The sequence below is a fragment of the Numenius arquata genome, chromosome Z, assembly GCF_964106895.1.
Source record: "Numenius arquata chromosome Z, bNumArq3.hap1.1, whole genome shotgun sequence".
NCBI classification, from domain to species: domain Eukaryota; kingdom Metazoa; phylum Chordata; class Aves; order Charadriiformes; family Scolopacidae; genus Numenius; species Numenius arquata.
Window position 1 is genome coordinate 56208745 of NC_133616.1, and position 16480 is coordinate 56225224.

A 16480-nucleotide genomic window follows, 5' to 3' on the forward strand; every position below is an offset into this window, starting at 1 on the left:
TTTTTAATACTTAGATACTCAAACCATGGTCCTTCTCTCTAGGTGGGAGCTAATAAGTTGATTATTTCAGCTAATTAGTACTTTAACATCTCTATGTGGTATCATACATACCAATGCAATTCTTGCCATCTAGAGTAAGTTCATATCCTTCATTACATAAACATTTGAAGGAACCAATTTCATTGAAACACCGTCCATTTCTGCACACCTGACCAAAGAAGGAACTGCACTCATCAATATCTGTAAAAAAAACCACAAAATAAAACCCCAGAAGTGAGCGTTGAGTCCCAGCACAGTATATACAGTATGCTATAAACACACTCAAGTTGCAATATATATTTCTGCGGAAAAGGCAAATCTTGCAGCAACAAGGGAACAGCTGACAGCTAGTGGAAAGTAACTCCCACTCAAGTGTATTAAGGAATATGTTCTATTTAAACAACACTCTTTTTTTATAGGGTATTATAATTCTCAAACTTGCAGCATTACCTCAGCTACTGCATCTGGAGACATTCACTTACTGCCAGGCGACTGTATGATACTAACTCCAGACACAGAAAAGAAAATGTTACATGGAGTGTTCTGGATTTTATCTGCATTTATATTTGCTTGCATTTCCTCCTAAAACCTGCCTTGTCATTTTCAAATTTTGGAATATATCATTTCCTTTCTGCAGGACGATTTTCTACTTCATAACAGTTCTGAAAATTAGGTTTTAAGATGCTTGTTAGTTTGTGGAGTTACTTTAATAATGCAGACTTAAAGGAGCACTGCATAAGGAAAAATACAGACGAGAAAGTTTCAGAATAAATGAAAAGGAGATCGGATAAACATCATGGCGTAAGAACACCTTACACTTCGCTGTTTTACAATACTTGAATTTGAATGATGAAGACTACCATCAGTTTTACTGAAGAGGTTTTAGTCTGCTTCATGCTTCTGAAGAAGATGTACCTTCTCCTTCAGTCAGTACAGCCGTGCCTGCATTACTAGTTTATTCTATAGCACATTTCTTCTGTGTAACAGCTCCACAAGCAGAAGTACCTCTGACATATTACACTGGGATGGGCTGTATTGCCTTTGAATGACTAGGATAGTTTGGAAGAAAGCCCTGAGGCACTTCAAGCTGTCAAAAGGAGTGCTAACAAAAGGCCAAGTCTCTGAGTCATCTCAGGCTCCTTGGCATCCTTGAAGGCACAGCCTGGAGCAGAGATGCTGGATGCTTCTGGCAGCAGACTGGCAGCCATACTGCCAAGGGAAAGAACCTCTTTGGCAAATAGTGCCATTCATTGACAGGAGACTTTTCCTACTTGGACAGGTCTTTGATTTTCTCTTTCCTGGACAAGGAGAGGATTAAAAATACTTATTTAGATGTTTCAGTTCTCTCCTGAACCTGAAAGGAACCAGTAGACTTCCTTCTGTCTTCCTTCTGCAGCAGGAAGGAATGCAAAGCCTTCCTCTCTTTTGCCTTATGCTCTGCACAAGGGAGAGGATCTCAAGAGACTTACAAGCCTGTTCTTCAGCTCAGGAATATTTTAGTTGCTTTATCACAAGTATCCAGGAATTTAAATTGTTCAAAACCATCAGATATTCTGGTGTCCTGTGATTTAGGGAACTGGAAATAGCAATGCCTGTATAAACTCTGTATAAGTGGAGTTCATCTTAGCAATGCAGATTTGGTAGATTGGTTGTATTGGTATTCTTACTGCTGATCTGCTTCCTCATTCACACTGTGTGCCTCTGTCAAGTAATATGGTGAAAAATGAAATTATTTTAAATTCATAAGGCAACACTGGTGGTGTGACGTAATATATGCTTATTGTGAGTGGTGCCTATGGCACACGACTGTGCCAGTAGTCAAGGAAGTGTGCTGTAATTACCCAGGAAATCTAACGGAAGTGAGGGCTTCATTAAAATGTCAGTGAACTCTAAGTTTGCCCCAGTGATCCAGAGATTAACAGTTTACATTATCTCAAGCTGGCCAGTAAAAATATTTTTAATTAGATAAAAAAATTATAGTAACGATTAACATCTAGGGCTGGTAACAGCATCGCTTACTGCACTAAATTAACTTTCTTAGCACCCTGACCTGTCTTCTGTTTTAATTTTAACTCTATACCATCCTTCTTGGCATAACAATTCAGCAGCAATGGAAATAAAGTTTGGATTACATCACCTACCCATACAATCATTATTATGAGTTAATTCAAATCCTGGATAACACAGGCAGTTATATGATCCAACCGTGTTTTTACAAGTTCCATTTCCACATGGGTGGCGCTCACATTCATCAACATCTGCAAAGAAAAACAAAACTGTATGTGGGAAACGATGTTCCGAGGTATGCTAATGCATTATCTGTGCACAGTGACAATATTCTAAACCTGTGTATCTCCTTTAATCTGCCACATTTTCTATTTATACTACTGATTTTTACAATATGGGTACATATAGGAAAATGTTACATGATGCATTTTTTGTATATATTTTAAAATAAAAGTTACTGTTACATGCAAAAATAAAAGTAAGTGCATGTGCAGAACCTCAAAATGTCCTGTCTTTTTTTTTTATCCCTACTAACATTTCTTAATTTCTTTATGTACACTACTAATCAGAATTTAGGACAAAGGATTGAGCATCATAGCCCTGGAACTATCTCAAATTTTATGTAAATATTTTACTCTTAAGCCCATGTAAACCTTTTGAAAATGCTCTACAAAGAAGTTTTGTGACGTTGTTCACAAGTTGATTTACATATGTAAATATGTCAATTGTACATCCAGAATTATAAAGACTGCTTGCAAATTCATGGAAACATTCATTTTTAAAAGGCACTAAAATGCAATATTTCCTGCTGTGTCTTTCAGTAATTTCTGGAGTTTCATAGGGATCTGGTAGGTATTTAGATCTTGTTCTCATAGTTCTTGCGGACTTTCTGAAACATATTAGTTATTTACAGAAGGTGAACATTTTTTGCATGGATCATTTCCATAATGTGTCATTGTCGAGATTTGTATTTCATACTACGAACTGTTTAAAATTGGTTTTAGAATTATTTAAGTTACTGTTCTGAGTAACAAGCCTCTCAAAATTTTGCATTGTTAACACAAGTCATTTTCCCAAATATCCTCCTCAGATAGTTTGACAAATGTGATTCAGTTCAAATATGAGAAGACTCAAGGCATATATGAATACATAATACAACATGAATAGGTTTTAAATGTCTGTTTAAAGTTGAAATTGGAACACATCTGTGTTATAGAAGACACTGATCTTCTTATAGCTTAGAACTGACATTTAGATGATCATTATTTCAAAAAACAGAATCATTTTTTTGGCTATTTTTCTCAAAGAGAACTAAATTTACATATGCATCACCTTTTCTTTATAAAATCCTGGACAACTGATTACGAAACTCTAAAAGATCAAGAAAAACACTTTTATTTTGCAATCTTCTGATTTCTTTTATCATCTCTATAATGTCAACATTTTAATACAAGATAGGTAATGATTTAAGTTACATTAAACATGGGATTCTGTATTTTAAATGAAACATGACCTCAATAAATTTTTAAGTAATTGAAAAATCGGTCTTCTTTTTATCTCCAAACTCTGTTACTCTGTGATACCTCCTATGAACTTCTCTGTCAAATAAACCACTATATACGTGGCTTATGAAAATGGGGTTGATTCAGTAAAATGGAGCTGAGAATACTGGATATTTTTCCTCAAACTAATATATACATTCCAAGGACAACTTCACATACTTTATTCAGAATAACCCAAGAACATTTGAATCGGTCTTTTAATGTCATTATAATCTCCACAAAAATTTAGGCTCGCCTCTCCTCCTTTTAAAAATAACAAACTGAAACAAACCAACCACACACAAAAGCTTTTTCTTTCCATACCCATGCACATAGTCTGGTCTTGGGATGCCTTAAAACCATTGTGACATATGCAGTGGTAACTTCCTTGCATGTCCACACATAAACCATGACTGCAAACATTAGGAATTTCCAGACATTCATTGCGATCTGTAACAAAAATATAAAACAGATGGTACAGATTATTGACTTTTATTATTCATTCATTTTACACAAACATGTTTTTACAATCTGTTATTGTTATTAAAACCAGACACAAAATTATCCATAACTAAACCTGAATCATAACAAAATTTCATTTTATAGGAACTTCTTGCCTATACACCTCGAGGTCAAAACTACTGTTAGGATTTGGTTGATACATCAAGAATGTTCTCTAAAAATCTTACGCTGTCTTTTCTTCCCTTCTACAGAGAAACAGGGCTATAAAGTAAAAACTGTTGCATAAACCCACAGAATACGCAACGTAATAGAAAATAAATGATTCTTTTACCCTTTGAGAGAATGATGCACATACCATTGATGAGGTACAAACAGATTGAAGCAGATGAGAAAAGTCAACTGATTTCTTACCAACACAAGCACCATTGGGTGAAAGTTTAAAACCAGCAGCACATTCACAGCGGTAACTACCAGGACTGTTGATACAGTCTGCATTTCTCTGACAGAGATTGTCTCCGTTGCTGCACTCGTCAATATCTGAAATACCAAGAGTCATGGTTCAGACATCAGAAATCACAAGACAGTTACATCTGCCTAGAATTTAGACTGTATTGTCCGTCTTCTGCAAGACAAATCTCTTGTCCTTAACAAAGCATGAATATTCTGACCTTAAGCCTCCGGTGCTGTAAATGCAAATGAAAAGCAAGATCAATACAGTTTCAACAATAACACACTTTTGGATGAAGGAGGATCCTACAAGTCCAACTTACTACATATTGAAGTGGCTTTGCAATTTTAAATGTCTGTCTAAAGAAATTAGTTTTTCTATGAAAAAACGTTCTTCTTTGCCTTTGAACTGAGACAGTAAGTGGCACAGTTTGTTAGCTTTTTGGGTGCACATCAGCACAAGACCCTTGAATACCAATGACAAAACTCCTATTGACTTTAAGAACACATGAAAATTCACTATTAGCTTCTATGAATATCTCTACCTATAAAACTAGAAGAACAGACTCAAGATGGAAAAAATCAAGGAATATTTTCTTTGAGAAGTTTTTAGAACAAGAATAACATTTCCTTCCTAAAATAAAATAAAATAATTTCATTTACATCCTATTTTGGAGTCAGTGAATTGCTTGACACAAAACTTTTACAAATTTTATTAAGTGCATGTGCATATATATTAAAGACAAACATGTCACAAACTGACTTATGGACTTGAGCCCTACAAAAAAGCTCACAGCCTGCCTCTTAGATTTTGAAAAACATGTGAATTAAATTTCCCCTTCCCTTTAAGATAAGTATGCTTATGGGGGCTAAGTAGAAAATAACGTCATTTCAAATCACCTTCACAGACCAAGAGCAGGTCATTGTAGCTGAATCCAGTGGGGCATTCACAGCGGAAGCTGCCAATCTGATTGATGCAAACACCATTTGCACAGATCCCTGGGATTTCCTTACATTCATCAATGTCTGAAAGTGAGATGAGCTAGTCAATGTACAGTACTTCATGGCTTTACATACTGCTTGGATTCTCATTTTCACTGCACTTAAAACTGAGTTGAGAAGTTTTAATCTACAGAAATTGTATACAAGATACAAATCTAAACACATGCCCATTGTGAGAGAAAATAAACTATGGAAGTGATCAAAACAGAGTAATACTAAAAATTAGACAAGATGCAGATAAATCCCACAACATTTTTGAAACGCAAACCCACTTTTTAAAACTCAAACCCATGAACTAAGATGGAGGGTGAGCAAAAGATCATAACAAAATGTACAAATAAAAAAATATAAATCAGGAGTATTTTACACAAAAATTGGTCTCACAATTTATGTTACCATTGTAACTCCACAATGAAATTAGAATTTTATTATATGAAATGTTCATTTAGGTACCATTATGCAGCTGCAATGACCTTAATGCAAAGCAATTTTTGGTTAAAATCAGTTTAGTGAAACTTACCAACAGCTTTTCCAGTATGAATGTCAAAAGTGAAGCCAGGAATATTCCCACATATATTCTTGAATTCAGCTACAGCAAAACAGAGAACAATGCATTTTTAGTGAACATTTATAAACCTCACAAGAATTACTTGTAACCTTCTCAGCTTTTCAAGAGCTGATACAAGCCAAATCTACTCAGAATAGCCATCGCCTCCTGTACAAACTGTACTGAAAATTCAGATTGCCAGTAAATGAATGTAAATTGAAACACTAATTCATACTTCTCTTTTCTCAAATCTTTGGAGACTTTTGCAAGACTGAATGTCTGGCTTGAGAAAGCAGCAATTCAATTTCTGTTTTAAATCAAACTCCTTAACTTACCTTTAATGGTTTATTCATGCTTGCTAGACATGTGTAGGGAGAATCTGCACCAATAGTTTTGGATAGGAGAAATAAATGTACCAGTACCTAACCTTCTTCGATTATACTATCTCTGTTCTTTTCTGCAGAGATTACTGCAGCTTAGTTCCACTAAACCATAGAGCTGAATGGACGCTCTACTTGAAAAAAAAGATGCTCCAAAACAGAGCATTGTTTTAGTACGCTCATTTTATACCCTCTTGTCCAGAGCATATTGAGGATGGGAAATGCACGGTATAAAGTATAAAATCAATGAACCCATGGTTTTCCAGGGAGGGTGTATAAAGTTGAGTGGATTTGAGAAAATATAGAGAAAAATATAGAGAAAAATTTCTAGCATGGAATCTATTAATTATTGCAGGATATAATAAATAATTACATCCTTAAAAAAAGTATTTCTTATAAAGCATCTATGCTGGCATGAGATTTTACTGGTAAAACAGTGCTTTCCAGCAAAAAATGTACTACACATTTACAGTGCATTGATAAATTTCAGTCTAGGGCAAAATATGAAAAATGACAGGCCTACAACCATAACTATGTCAAATTTCTAAAATACTGACTACCAGTAGAATTGTGTACTGAAAGCCCACTTGTTTGAGGGGGGCAAAAAAATTCCAATGTGAAGATACAACCAGGTTGAACGCACAGGTTACTTTAAGTGTGTGTTTGCAAACAGTAACCACACAGCTGCTATTCAGCATCTTTTTAGATCATATCAGCATTCAAATTCTCCAAAAGAATATTTCAATATTAAGTTTCCAAAGTATTGTTAAGGGAAAATTCCAAAGTATACAGTAGATATTTGTACATGCAGGGAATTAAGCCAAGGTAAAATGTCCTTCTAAAGAATGTGGATAAAATTTACAAAAATGTCCCATTGATATAAAATTCCAAGGGGTTCTGCAAATGTAGTATCTGGAGACTTCCACGAGTGCTTGGTCCACTGTTTGTGCTGCTAAGGACCTACAGGAACCCTATTATCTGTCTAATGAGAGGAAGCATATGGAGTCACCTCTAAGCCTGAAATGTAGACAAATAATTAGGATCTCTTCTAGGACCAAAAAAAGAGAAAGGAGACCCTTCTGTTACCCTGTGAGTAATTGTCCTAAATCTAGAGTGGTAATAGCTTATTTCCATACTCGCTGTAGTTTGAGTTTCTTGATCGTTTACATTTTAATGGCGTCTGTATTCAGTAGCATATAATTTTGTAAAATTTAACCACTAGGGTAATAACATGAATAATTCTTGTCTCCCTTACACCAAACATTCTTATTTATTTTAATTTCAGCAAAAGTAGTTGATCATTGCTCAGAATGAGATCTGGCAAAATATTTTTCTCACGTTCAAACATTCTTTTTATTTCTTGGATAAGCCAAGTAGAATCCAGTATACCCAAACTTCAGCATCTTCTTCTTTCTTCTGTCCTATTGTTTAATGGCTGCTTAATGCCTACTGAGGTAATTCTTGCAGTAGAGGACACTGGGCCACAGAGCTCCCTGCCAGTGTTTTACCATTCAGCAATCTTCTGCTCTTTTATATTAACATGTATAAGATTTGAGGGTTAGAAAACAGTTATTTTCTGCAAGGAGTTTTATGGCATTTACTGTGATCATTAAATCTGTGAAACACACTTATTAGATAAAAAGGGAGCCTTCTGTTCACTACCCTGTCTCCATGGGTGATGATAACCTATGAAGAAGAGGCTCTGAGGCTTGAAGGCTTTCTATCATTCTGTGTTATGCTACCTACATGTTCCATGCGTTCCCTTTAATAGTTTTTTTTCCCATATTTTTTCCAGTTTGTACTGTGTAGAAAAAAAGCATATAATTAGGAAAGGACTGTATAATAATGCATTTATGCACAGTGCCGAATTATCCATGCACAAACATGCCAGAGATTTACTTACTGAAAGCTTGACTTTGCATCAGTGATTGAAAAAATAGTTCAAAGCCCCACATACTTATCCCTATATTATTTTTTAGGATACAAAGATCTATCACATAACAGAAAAAAAAATGTCTCTGAAGTCAAGCACTCCTGAAACGATCAAACCATGAAGGCCTTCTGCAAATGCTTGGTTACCTCTTAGCAGTGAAGCAGGTTTTTACACTTCTTTGGGTGAAAAAACAAGTAAACAAGAATAAATATAGCGGATTGAAGTCTGTATGGTAATGGTTATGAACTGTAGAATGTGTAAAACCAAGCAATACAGTCTTTACTACCGGAAGTCATCAAACAGAGATTGTTAAGCATAAATATATGAAAAGGAAGAAAGAGCTCCATTCAGAAAGGAAAAAAAATGCAAATGGATTGGCATGTGAAGTTCATTTAGACGAACAATATAATTCTCATCAGAGCAGAATAATGCTCTTAATGAGCTACTGGGCTCAGTCTAGCAAACTGGTTAAGGTCAGTGTATCATAACCCCTGTCTGTGATGTGTAGCCCCCACCCAGATTTCAGAACAACTGATTATACCACATAAGTGCAGCTATTCAACCATCTACACTTGGAATTTGTGTTTGATCCCTCACGCAATCTCTTTTCATGGTGAAAAAGGTTCAATCATGTCTCCAAATACAGTGAAGGCATTTAGAAGAGCTAACAAGGCAATATTGAAATATTTTGGGAAATGTTTTAACCCCATAACTGCTTGCAGTCTAAGTGGAGTTGTCTTAACAAATCCTTAAAAGCTGCAAAGTTTTTGAGAACTTCAGTCTTAGCAATTTAAAAAGAGAATTCTTTCTTCCATCCAAGAATATTAATTGCATGAATCCCTGCTAGTACTTTGCTGTATTTTTCTCATCATGTTGTCATCATGATGACAATTTTATGGCCCTGAGATAAATTACTATGCGAAAGAATTTTATGAGCTTTCTGTGATAGCAAGCATGTATTCCTTCTCTCAAGTTTACTTCCGTCTCCATTCCTGACTGCTAGGAACATTCCTTCATTGTCTCTCCCTCTACTTGAGAAAGAAAAGGAAGAGGCTGTCTTTTCTTTTCAGTCCCATCTTCCTCTTCTTTACTGCTTGTGGTGGAAAGTCTTTCCTAAATAATCTGCTCTTTCCCTTATGTCACCAGGATAAACCACTTGGAATGAAAGTATTATGTTCTTTACACTAACATCACAAATTACACAGAGGTATGGGTTTAGTGGCAGTGAACCTGCGGCAAAGTCAATTAAACAGTAAAATGTGTTTGTACTAAACAGTCACCTGAGTTTTTTAGTTTTATATAGGCACCTTTTCTCTTTTTACAAATATAAGAATTTTTTAATGAAGGCCAGGTGCTACTGCCAGGTTTCCAAGTCTCCCAACAATGATCTTTCTGAGTTGTGCTTTCAAGGGTGTTTTGTTCTAGGCAAGAAACTCCATGAAGACTAACTGAAAAAGAACTGACCTTACTATTTTCACCTCCCTTCATAGAAGGGAATTTTTACTTCCCTTTACAATGTCCTGCTCATGGAGCTTTTTCATCACCTTCAGTAGAAAAAATGTAGAAGCAACCGAGAGGATCACACTCACGTGTGAGACACGAGTGAAAAATCTAGAAAGGTAATACACTCAGTAATGAAACCCCATCTTTTTTGTTCTGACAGATTAGGACTACCAGAATAACTATCCCCAGCTATGCAGTAACTAATATCTATACGCTATATTATCCTAAATTAATTATCCTGGAAGACAGACCAGGCAGAAGGCATCCTTGTCAGCCAGTATCTTCAACCCCAGTTCTATTGCCCAGTGACTGCTTTTCCAGAAACCTCAAAGAGACAGCTTTAGAGATGGGAGCTCTGTAATCATGCATTCAGAAAACTTGTTTATGCCTACTGTGCCACCCTGGTAGGTCCTACCTACACAAACACAGAGTTTTAACATAAATCTAAATTACTGAAAGAAATTCTATGTCCATATAAGACCTCTGAAAGCCTTGGTATTTGTTAGAAAGAAAGACTAAAACAACCACAGTATACTCATTTTATAGAGCCCCATCACCCCCCAAAAAAGGTCTAAATAATTAGATCTACCTACACATACCTCTCTTACAAACATCCTTTTACCTACAGGGCTGACATACTCCTGCTGCATATGGGAAGGTCAATCTGTACTTTCCAGACCTTTTTGTTTATCACAGTGACACTTGACAGTAGTTTGGGACCTTGCCCTTGCCTTCAGGGGAAGCTAAGGGAAATTACGCATGTTCTTCCTGATTTTTTTTCATCCAGGGGAAACAACTGGTGCCTTCAAACTATTCAAGCTGTACTTTTCCACTCAATATGGAGTGATACTTCTTCCACTTAGAAATATGGAAGAAATACCTACTTGTGTTTAGCCCACCAAGACTAAATCCAGCCAGTAAAAGGATGGCAGGGTTTCGTCACTCTGCTTTGGGAGGACAGCAAAGTTTTTTTGGGACTGAAATGTTAGCTAATAGGTTAAAGAAGCAGATGAGAAAAGGAAGTAAAAAAAAGGTATTTTAGAGTAGACTTTACCTGTTCCTGGAGTTGGACATGGTTCACAAGGTTTGTTCCAGGCTTTCCCAACATTGTATGTGCAGCAACACATCCTTTTGGTCACATTGAAAGGCAGTTCATTCTCACAAGAGGTTCCATTATAGCTTCTGTAGCAAAAGCTTTTCCTCATGTCTAGATGTAAGAAAAGAATCACTTAACGAAGTAACCAACAAAGTAACCTAAGTAAATATCAGCCCCCTACCAACCTGGACAGCAGTTCATTAACTCTGGCTTCTGAATGCAACCCAACCCAAGCATATGCATGGATGCATTTAAAAATAAGTTACGGTTTGAAGTAATTTACAGTCTTTGTTTTAGACTTACCTGAAATTTGACATATTTTCATTTTTCATTCAAAGACACAAAGGGGGAAAAAGAAAATTCCCAAGAATTCCCAAGAAACACACTGTAGATGCTCATCAGATCCATTTGTATAGTAAACCCTACCATTTGGAAATGACTAGTGAAAATAAAAAATATTTCTGAGTTTTTGAACACTGCACATCTGTCACTGGGATCTCCTTCCTGGCTACATGACACAACCTTCTGGGAGTTAAAGGTAGGAAAAAGCAATATAAGACTTTAGAAATGGCCACATCTAAAAGGAAATTTTAAGCAGGGACTTTGGTCCCGAAACTCAGACAGTTCTAGTAAAGATGTCATTTTGCATACCCATGCAGCTATGTCCTCCATTCACTTGCATATATTCAGGTGGGCAAATGCAGGTGTAGTTCCCCAAGGTATTGTAGCAGGTGCCAGGACCACAGACACCAGGATGTGCAACACACTCATCAATATCTAGAAACCAAGAAAAACCACTACAATTAACCGGGGAAAAGACAACCAAGTCCTAGCAAATGTTTCTGAGAAACATGACCATAATAAACCAAGCTAGGATAACAAAAATGTTTCATTTAAAGGCTAGCTTGGAAAGTACAGCTCAGACTTGGGTTAAGTAGCTAGTGTAACAGATGCTGAAAAATAATATTTTAAACCTCTATTAAGTCCAGCCAGTGAAGTGCAAGAGAACACCACAAATTCAACGCTGTTGAAACTACCACTGAAACTGGAGCACCTTGTATCCCATCAGCTCCACAAAAGACATTCACACCCTCTCACAGGAATGCTACTGTCACTTTTCAGTTCTGTTCATTTGTTCTCTGCTCCACTGATAAATGATCTTTTAAGTTCTCTATTTACAATAGGCAAGCTGAATAATCACATAGTCTTGCTGCTCTAACCTTGGACCTTTTTATTTAAGGTATTTGGGTTGTAAGCCTTTTTTGCCCATACAATTTTAATTTCAAACCTAGTTTGGTCGGTTTTCTTCACCTGAGCTTAGCAAAGCCTCAGGATTCACAGGCTCTGTTTTGATAAGAGACTATTTCTTTTTCTCACAAAGGGAATGAAGAGGGAGAGTTGACTTACAGCACTCCAAAATAGGAGAAAATACAAAAGATTCTTTACATTTTTTGGTTCTAACACATATGACATCTCAAACACAAAAGGAAGACCAATATTAACTTTACTTCATGTTGCGTAAATTAAACTGCTACTCTGAAATACTGTGAAGAGGACACCTTTTCTCACTTAAAATACAGGGAGCATAGTGAAACTGTCAAGAGATACAAGGTGTTGAAGTGAGACACCACAAAACATGAATTACCACCTTAGTTTACTGAATACATATAGCTGAATACTAATAGCTGAGATCTATCACGTAAAAATAAACATTAGAATATTCAAGTGTTACATTTCAAGTGTTATATTAATCATACCACTGGTGCCAAAGATAATTATTTTAGAGAGGATTTCAGGTCAGGGTGTGGGTACCATATCCACTTAATGTATGTAAGGCTAAAAGTGACAGTGTTTTTCATAATAACTGTGCTGTGACAGAGAAGGAGGTTTCAAGGGACTCAACCTTCACAGATTCTTGTCTCTTCACTGAGGTAGTAGCCTTTCGGACATTCACACTGGAAGCTGCCAAAAGTATTGATGCAATTTCCACCTTGGCAGAGACCTGGCAGTTCCTGACATTCATCAATGTCTGAAAAAAAGAGAAAAAAACCCACCATATTTTCATTCCAGAATGAAAAGAAACAGGAGACTTTAAGTAATCCCCTGATATTTTACCAACTAGTGGCTTCTAACTGTCACATGGATTATGTTTTTTTGCTTCTAAGTTGCACTTCATGAAAGCTTGGATGAGATGCTCATTCTCTTCCATTTAAATAGCTCTTCAGGAGCATGCTTCAGCTTGATGAGGCCATGGACTTCAACTTCCATTACTGTTTACAGGAATTTGACATCTAATTCCCCATTTCTGCATACTCATTGGAACCAGAGTTTCTTTGTCCAACAAATATTTTCTGAAACTTATACCTTCCACTGATAAGCTATAATTTTCATAAATTACTTATCCTTAAGGGGCCAATTTCAAGGGCCATTTCATGTAAGAAGGCACACAAAAGGTATGCATCAGCTTATTTTCCTACATTGTTTGACTTCAGTATTCTTTTACGGTATGCCTTTTCATCATGTTGTTTTCCAATGGCTATGAGCAGAGGGTTTCGCTTTGCACTAAATGTAATGATTTCTGCCAAATATAGTTCCTGTATACATCTCTCCAAAGACAACACTGTTTTTTATTACCAGCCATCACAGTCATTTATGATAAACTCACCTTCTAAAATAATAGTGATGGGATTTGGTCTGAATCCTTCTCCCCCTGGACAAAGGGTATTATATTCCGCTAAAGTATAGTACAAAAAGGGAGAGCGTGTCAGTCATACGAAGAATAAAATGTTAAAAATAGAAACATAGAATTTAATTTGTGTTTTTAATGAGCCTCCTCCCCTACACTCATTGGTTTTCTACTCTTCTTGACCTATTCACAGTAAATCAAGCGAGTGCATTGGATTAGTAGAAAATCAAGGTAAGATTAAGAGTTCCGCTTAAAACATTACCATAACCTCAGATACTCTTAAGGCAGGCAAAATAGTTTTCTCCATACTGTACCTTTATAAAGGCACATATTTTTTGTTTTTACTAGTTTTTTAATATGAAACGTCAGTATACAATCAATAAATATACATGTTAAAATTGGAATTCACATATTAGGAGACTGTTAAGAACAACCTGCTCTACACTTCTGTTGCATTATTCATTCAAAGAACTTCAAAGCTCTACAAAATTGGTAAGTATCATCGGGTAACAGCTTTGAAAGTACTCTAGAGGGACTTAGAAATAGTTACCAAACAGTTACCAACAATCTGCTTTGAGAACTACTGCAGCTCTCCAAATCAAAGGTGTGATTTGAGTTGCAAGCATTATTAATTTCTTTATTTCCCTACCAACATGGAGTTGCCGAGTAAACATTCCTAGCCAATGCATGCGATCCATTCCATTTTTAAAACACATAAGCATATCTGCAACAACCTTATTTTTTTTTTTAATGGGAGAAAAGTAAAAGCAACATAAAATAAAGTGCCCCAAACTACTCAAAAGCACATAGGCCTAGTCCAGTGGAAAGTTCCTTCCAAAGTTACCACTGATGTATTACTGTGAGAATAGGCACTAAGTCAGAAGACTAAAGATCAGGTCCACACCTCTGCATCACCCCTCTGACAGTTGCAGGGAGATTTTCTTTCTGTGCCAGAACAGTGCCTCATGAAGAAAATCAGTTTCTTAAATTATAAATGTATAGTAATACAGTAAAAGATTTAGAATACTTTCTCCATCCCTTATTAGCATGTTCTATAATAAGAAGGCAAGGGGAGAATAAGAGACTGTTTCCTTACTGCTGTTTACAGGGGGACACGTCTCACAGGGGTTTCCCCAAGCCTTTCCCAGAGAGCAGCAGCACGAGGAACGACTGACTCCAACCCCAATTTCAGTATTGCAGGACAGGCTCCCATCACCTCGTGGTCCATACTTCAGGTAGCAATTGCCAACACGGTTATCTACATATAAAGCACGCATGAGTACAGATGCACACCATGATCAGGAACAGCAGGCATTCATTTTAACATTTCCTACCTAGAAGCAGGAATTCAGATAACATTGTGCTTCTGAAGTCATTGGTAAGCTCAAAACACTCATGTAAACTGACAGATACTGATGTTGAGAGAAACAGCAGGGAAAATGGGTAGCTTCAGCTTCCTAAGTACCCAAAGACCAATTGAAAAAGTTTGCATGTCTTCCAAAGTCACACCATACTCTAATGTAGCACATACACTATTCCCACTCTTTCACTCCAGAAAATATCAGAAACCTTGGTGCAGTTTGCTGTTAGTATTTCTTCATATTCTGACTGTGACTAGGCTATCACTCTTTCTTGTGGAATTTATGTGTTTTTCTGTGGAATCACAGAACGAAGTCATAATAGATTCTCCAAAAATCATTAATATTGAAACAAATATTCTAATTGTGAAGTAGGTTTGAGGCAAAAAGGCTTATTAGTTCACTCAAACTGTAACTTAATGATTTAGACAACTGCTGGCATCAGCAGAACAAGCAAGGAATCTAAGAATCTAAGAGTCTAAAGATCATTTCTATGAATTAAGTTCCTATCAAAGGTTGCCTCCAGAGAACACAGAAACCCACTCAATTTTTTTTTTTTTTTTTTTTATAAATCCGTGGTATAAAGGCTGCAGTATCTTTTTTTTTTTTTTTTTGTATTTTTACTATTTCTGTTAATGGTATGGCTAAGAAACTAATAAATTAATTTTTGAATTATTTCCTAAATGCATTTGGGAGATGCAAAATATCACATTTTAACTTACTGCTTGCATCAAGTGCCAGATGCTACAGCCTTAGCAATTTACACAGAGTAAAATGTATGCAGTATAATAAATGCGGGTAGTTCATACTTTCCAAATTTCCAGAGTTTAACAAATGTCTTGGGTTTTTCAATTATCCAGAGGTTTGGGATGTATCTATGAAAAAAACTTGAAGGCAACTTTCTGAATTGTTGTCCTCAAGATTCTCAAGTTAGTTAAATGTGTATAATACAAAAACACAACTTCCCATTAATTTTGACTGAATATTTTTTTAAAGGGTCTTAAAATCAATCAGGAGAAAACCTTCAAGATTTCCAAAGGATTTATATTTATTCAAATTTAAGCATCAATAGACAAGTTTGGGTGAATCTTTCTGCACAGTTTTAAGAGCATACTGTAGCAGAGATTGTGGAAAAGGAGGGTGTTCCTGGGCCCCACATATTCTCAACAGATTTCAGCATCTCACCAGAAATGCATGCTGTTGTAAAGCTAAAATACTCAGTTAAGAATTGCACGGCAGAAACATATGTATTCTCTACCTCTGACCTTCTGAAGAAAAGAGAAGAAACTTCAAGCAGGGTATCTGTATTCCCTAGAAGCAAGATATACCTGAGATCACTGGTTATGTTAGAGTGGAAGCCCTTTTCGTTTTTTTTTTTTAAGAAAATGTTCAAAGAGAGTAAAATGAACTGCCTTTTTAAAAGGGCACATCCTTTTGTTCTTATTGTGGACTTGAGCTGAAAGTACCCAAACATGGTTA

General features: G+C 36.1%; 1 protein-coding gene across 3 annotated transcripts in view; it reads right to left on the reverse strand.

The window, feature by feature from the left end:
- FBN2 (fibrillin 2) overlaps positions 1–16480 on the reverse strand; it is a 172180-nt gene that overhangs the window by 20547 nt on the left and 135153 nt on the right. For all 3 annotated transcript variants that reach the window (XM_074166568.1, XM_074166567.1, XM_074166566.1), the window contains exons 37-47: positions 14740–14901; positions 13623–13691; positions 12861–12986; positions 11609–11734; positions 10916–11068; positions 6019–6087; positions 5397–5522; positions 4461–4586; positions 3912–4037; positions 2181–2297; positions 112–240 (exon numbers count right to left, since the gene is read on the reverse strand). In XM_074166568.1, coding sequence (XP_074022669.1) covers positions 112–240; positions 2181–2297; positions 3912–4037; positions 4461–4586; positions 5397–5522; positions 6019–6087; positions 10916–11068; positions 11609–11734; positions 12861–12986; positions 13623–13691; positions 14740–14901 — 1329 coding nt within the window. The remainder of the gene's footprint in view (positions 1–111; positions 241–2180; positions 2298–3911; positions 4038–4460; positions 4587–5396; positions 5523–6018; positions 6088–10915; positions 11069–11608; positions 11735–12860; positions 12987–13622; positions 13692–14739; positions 14902–16480) is intronic.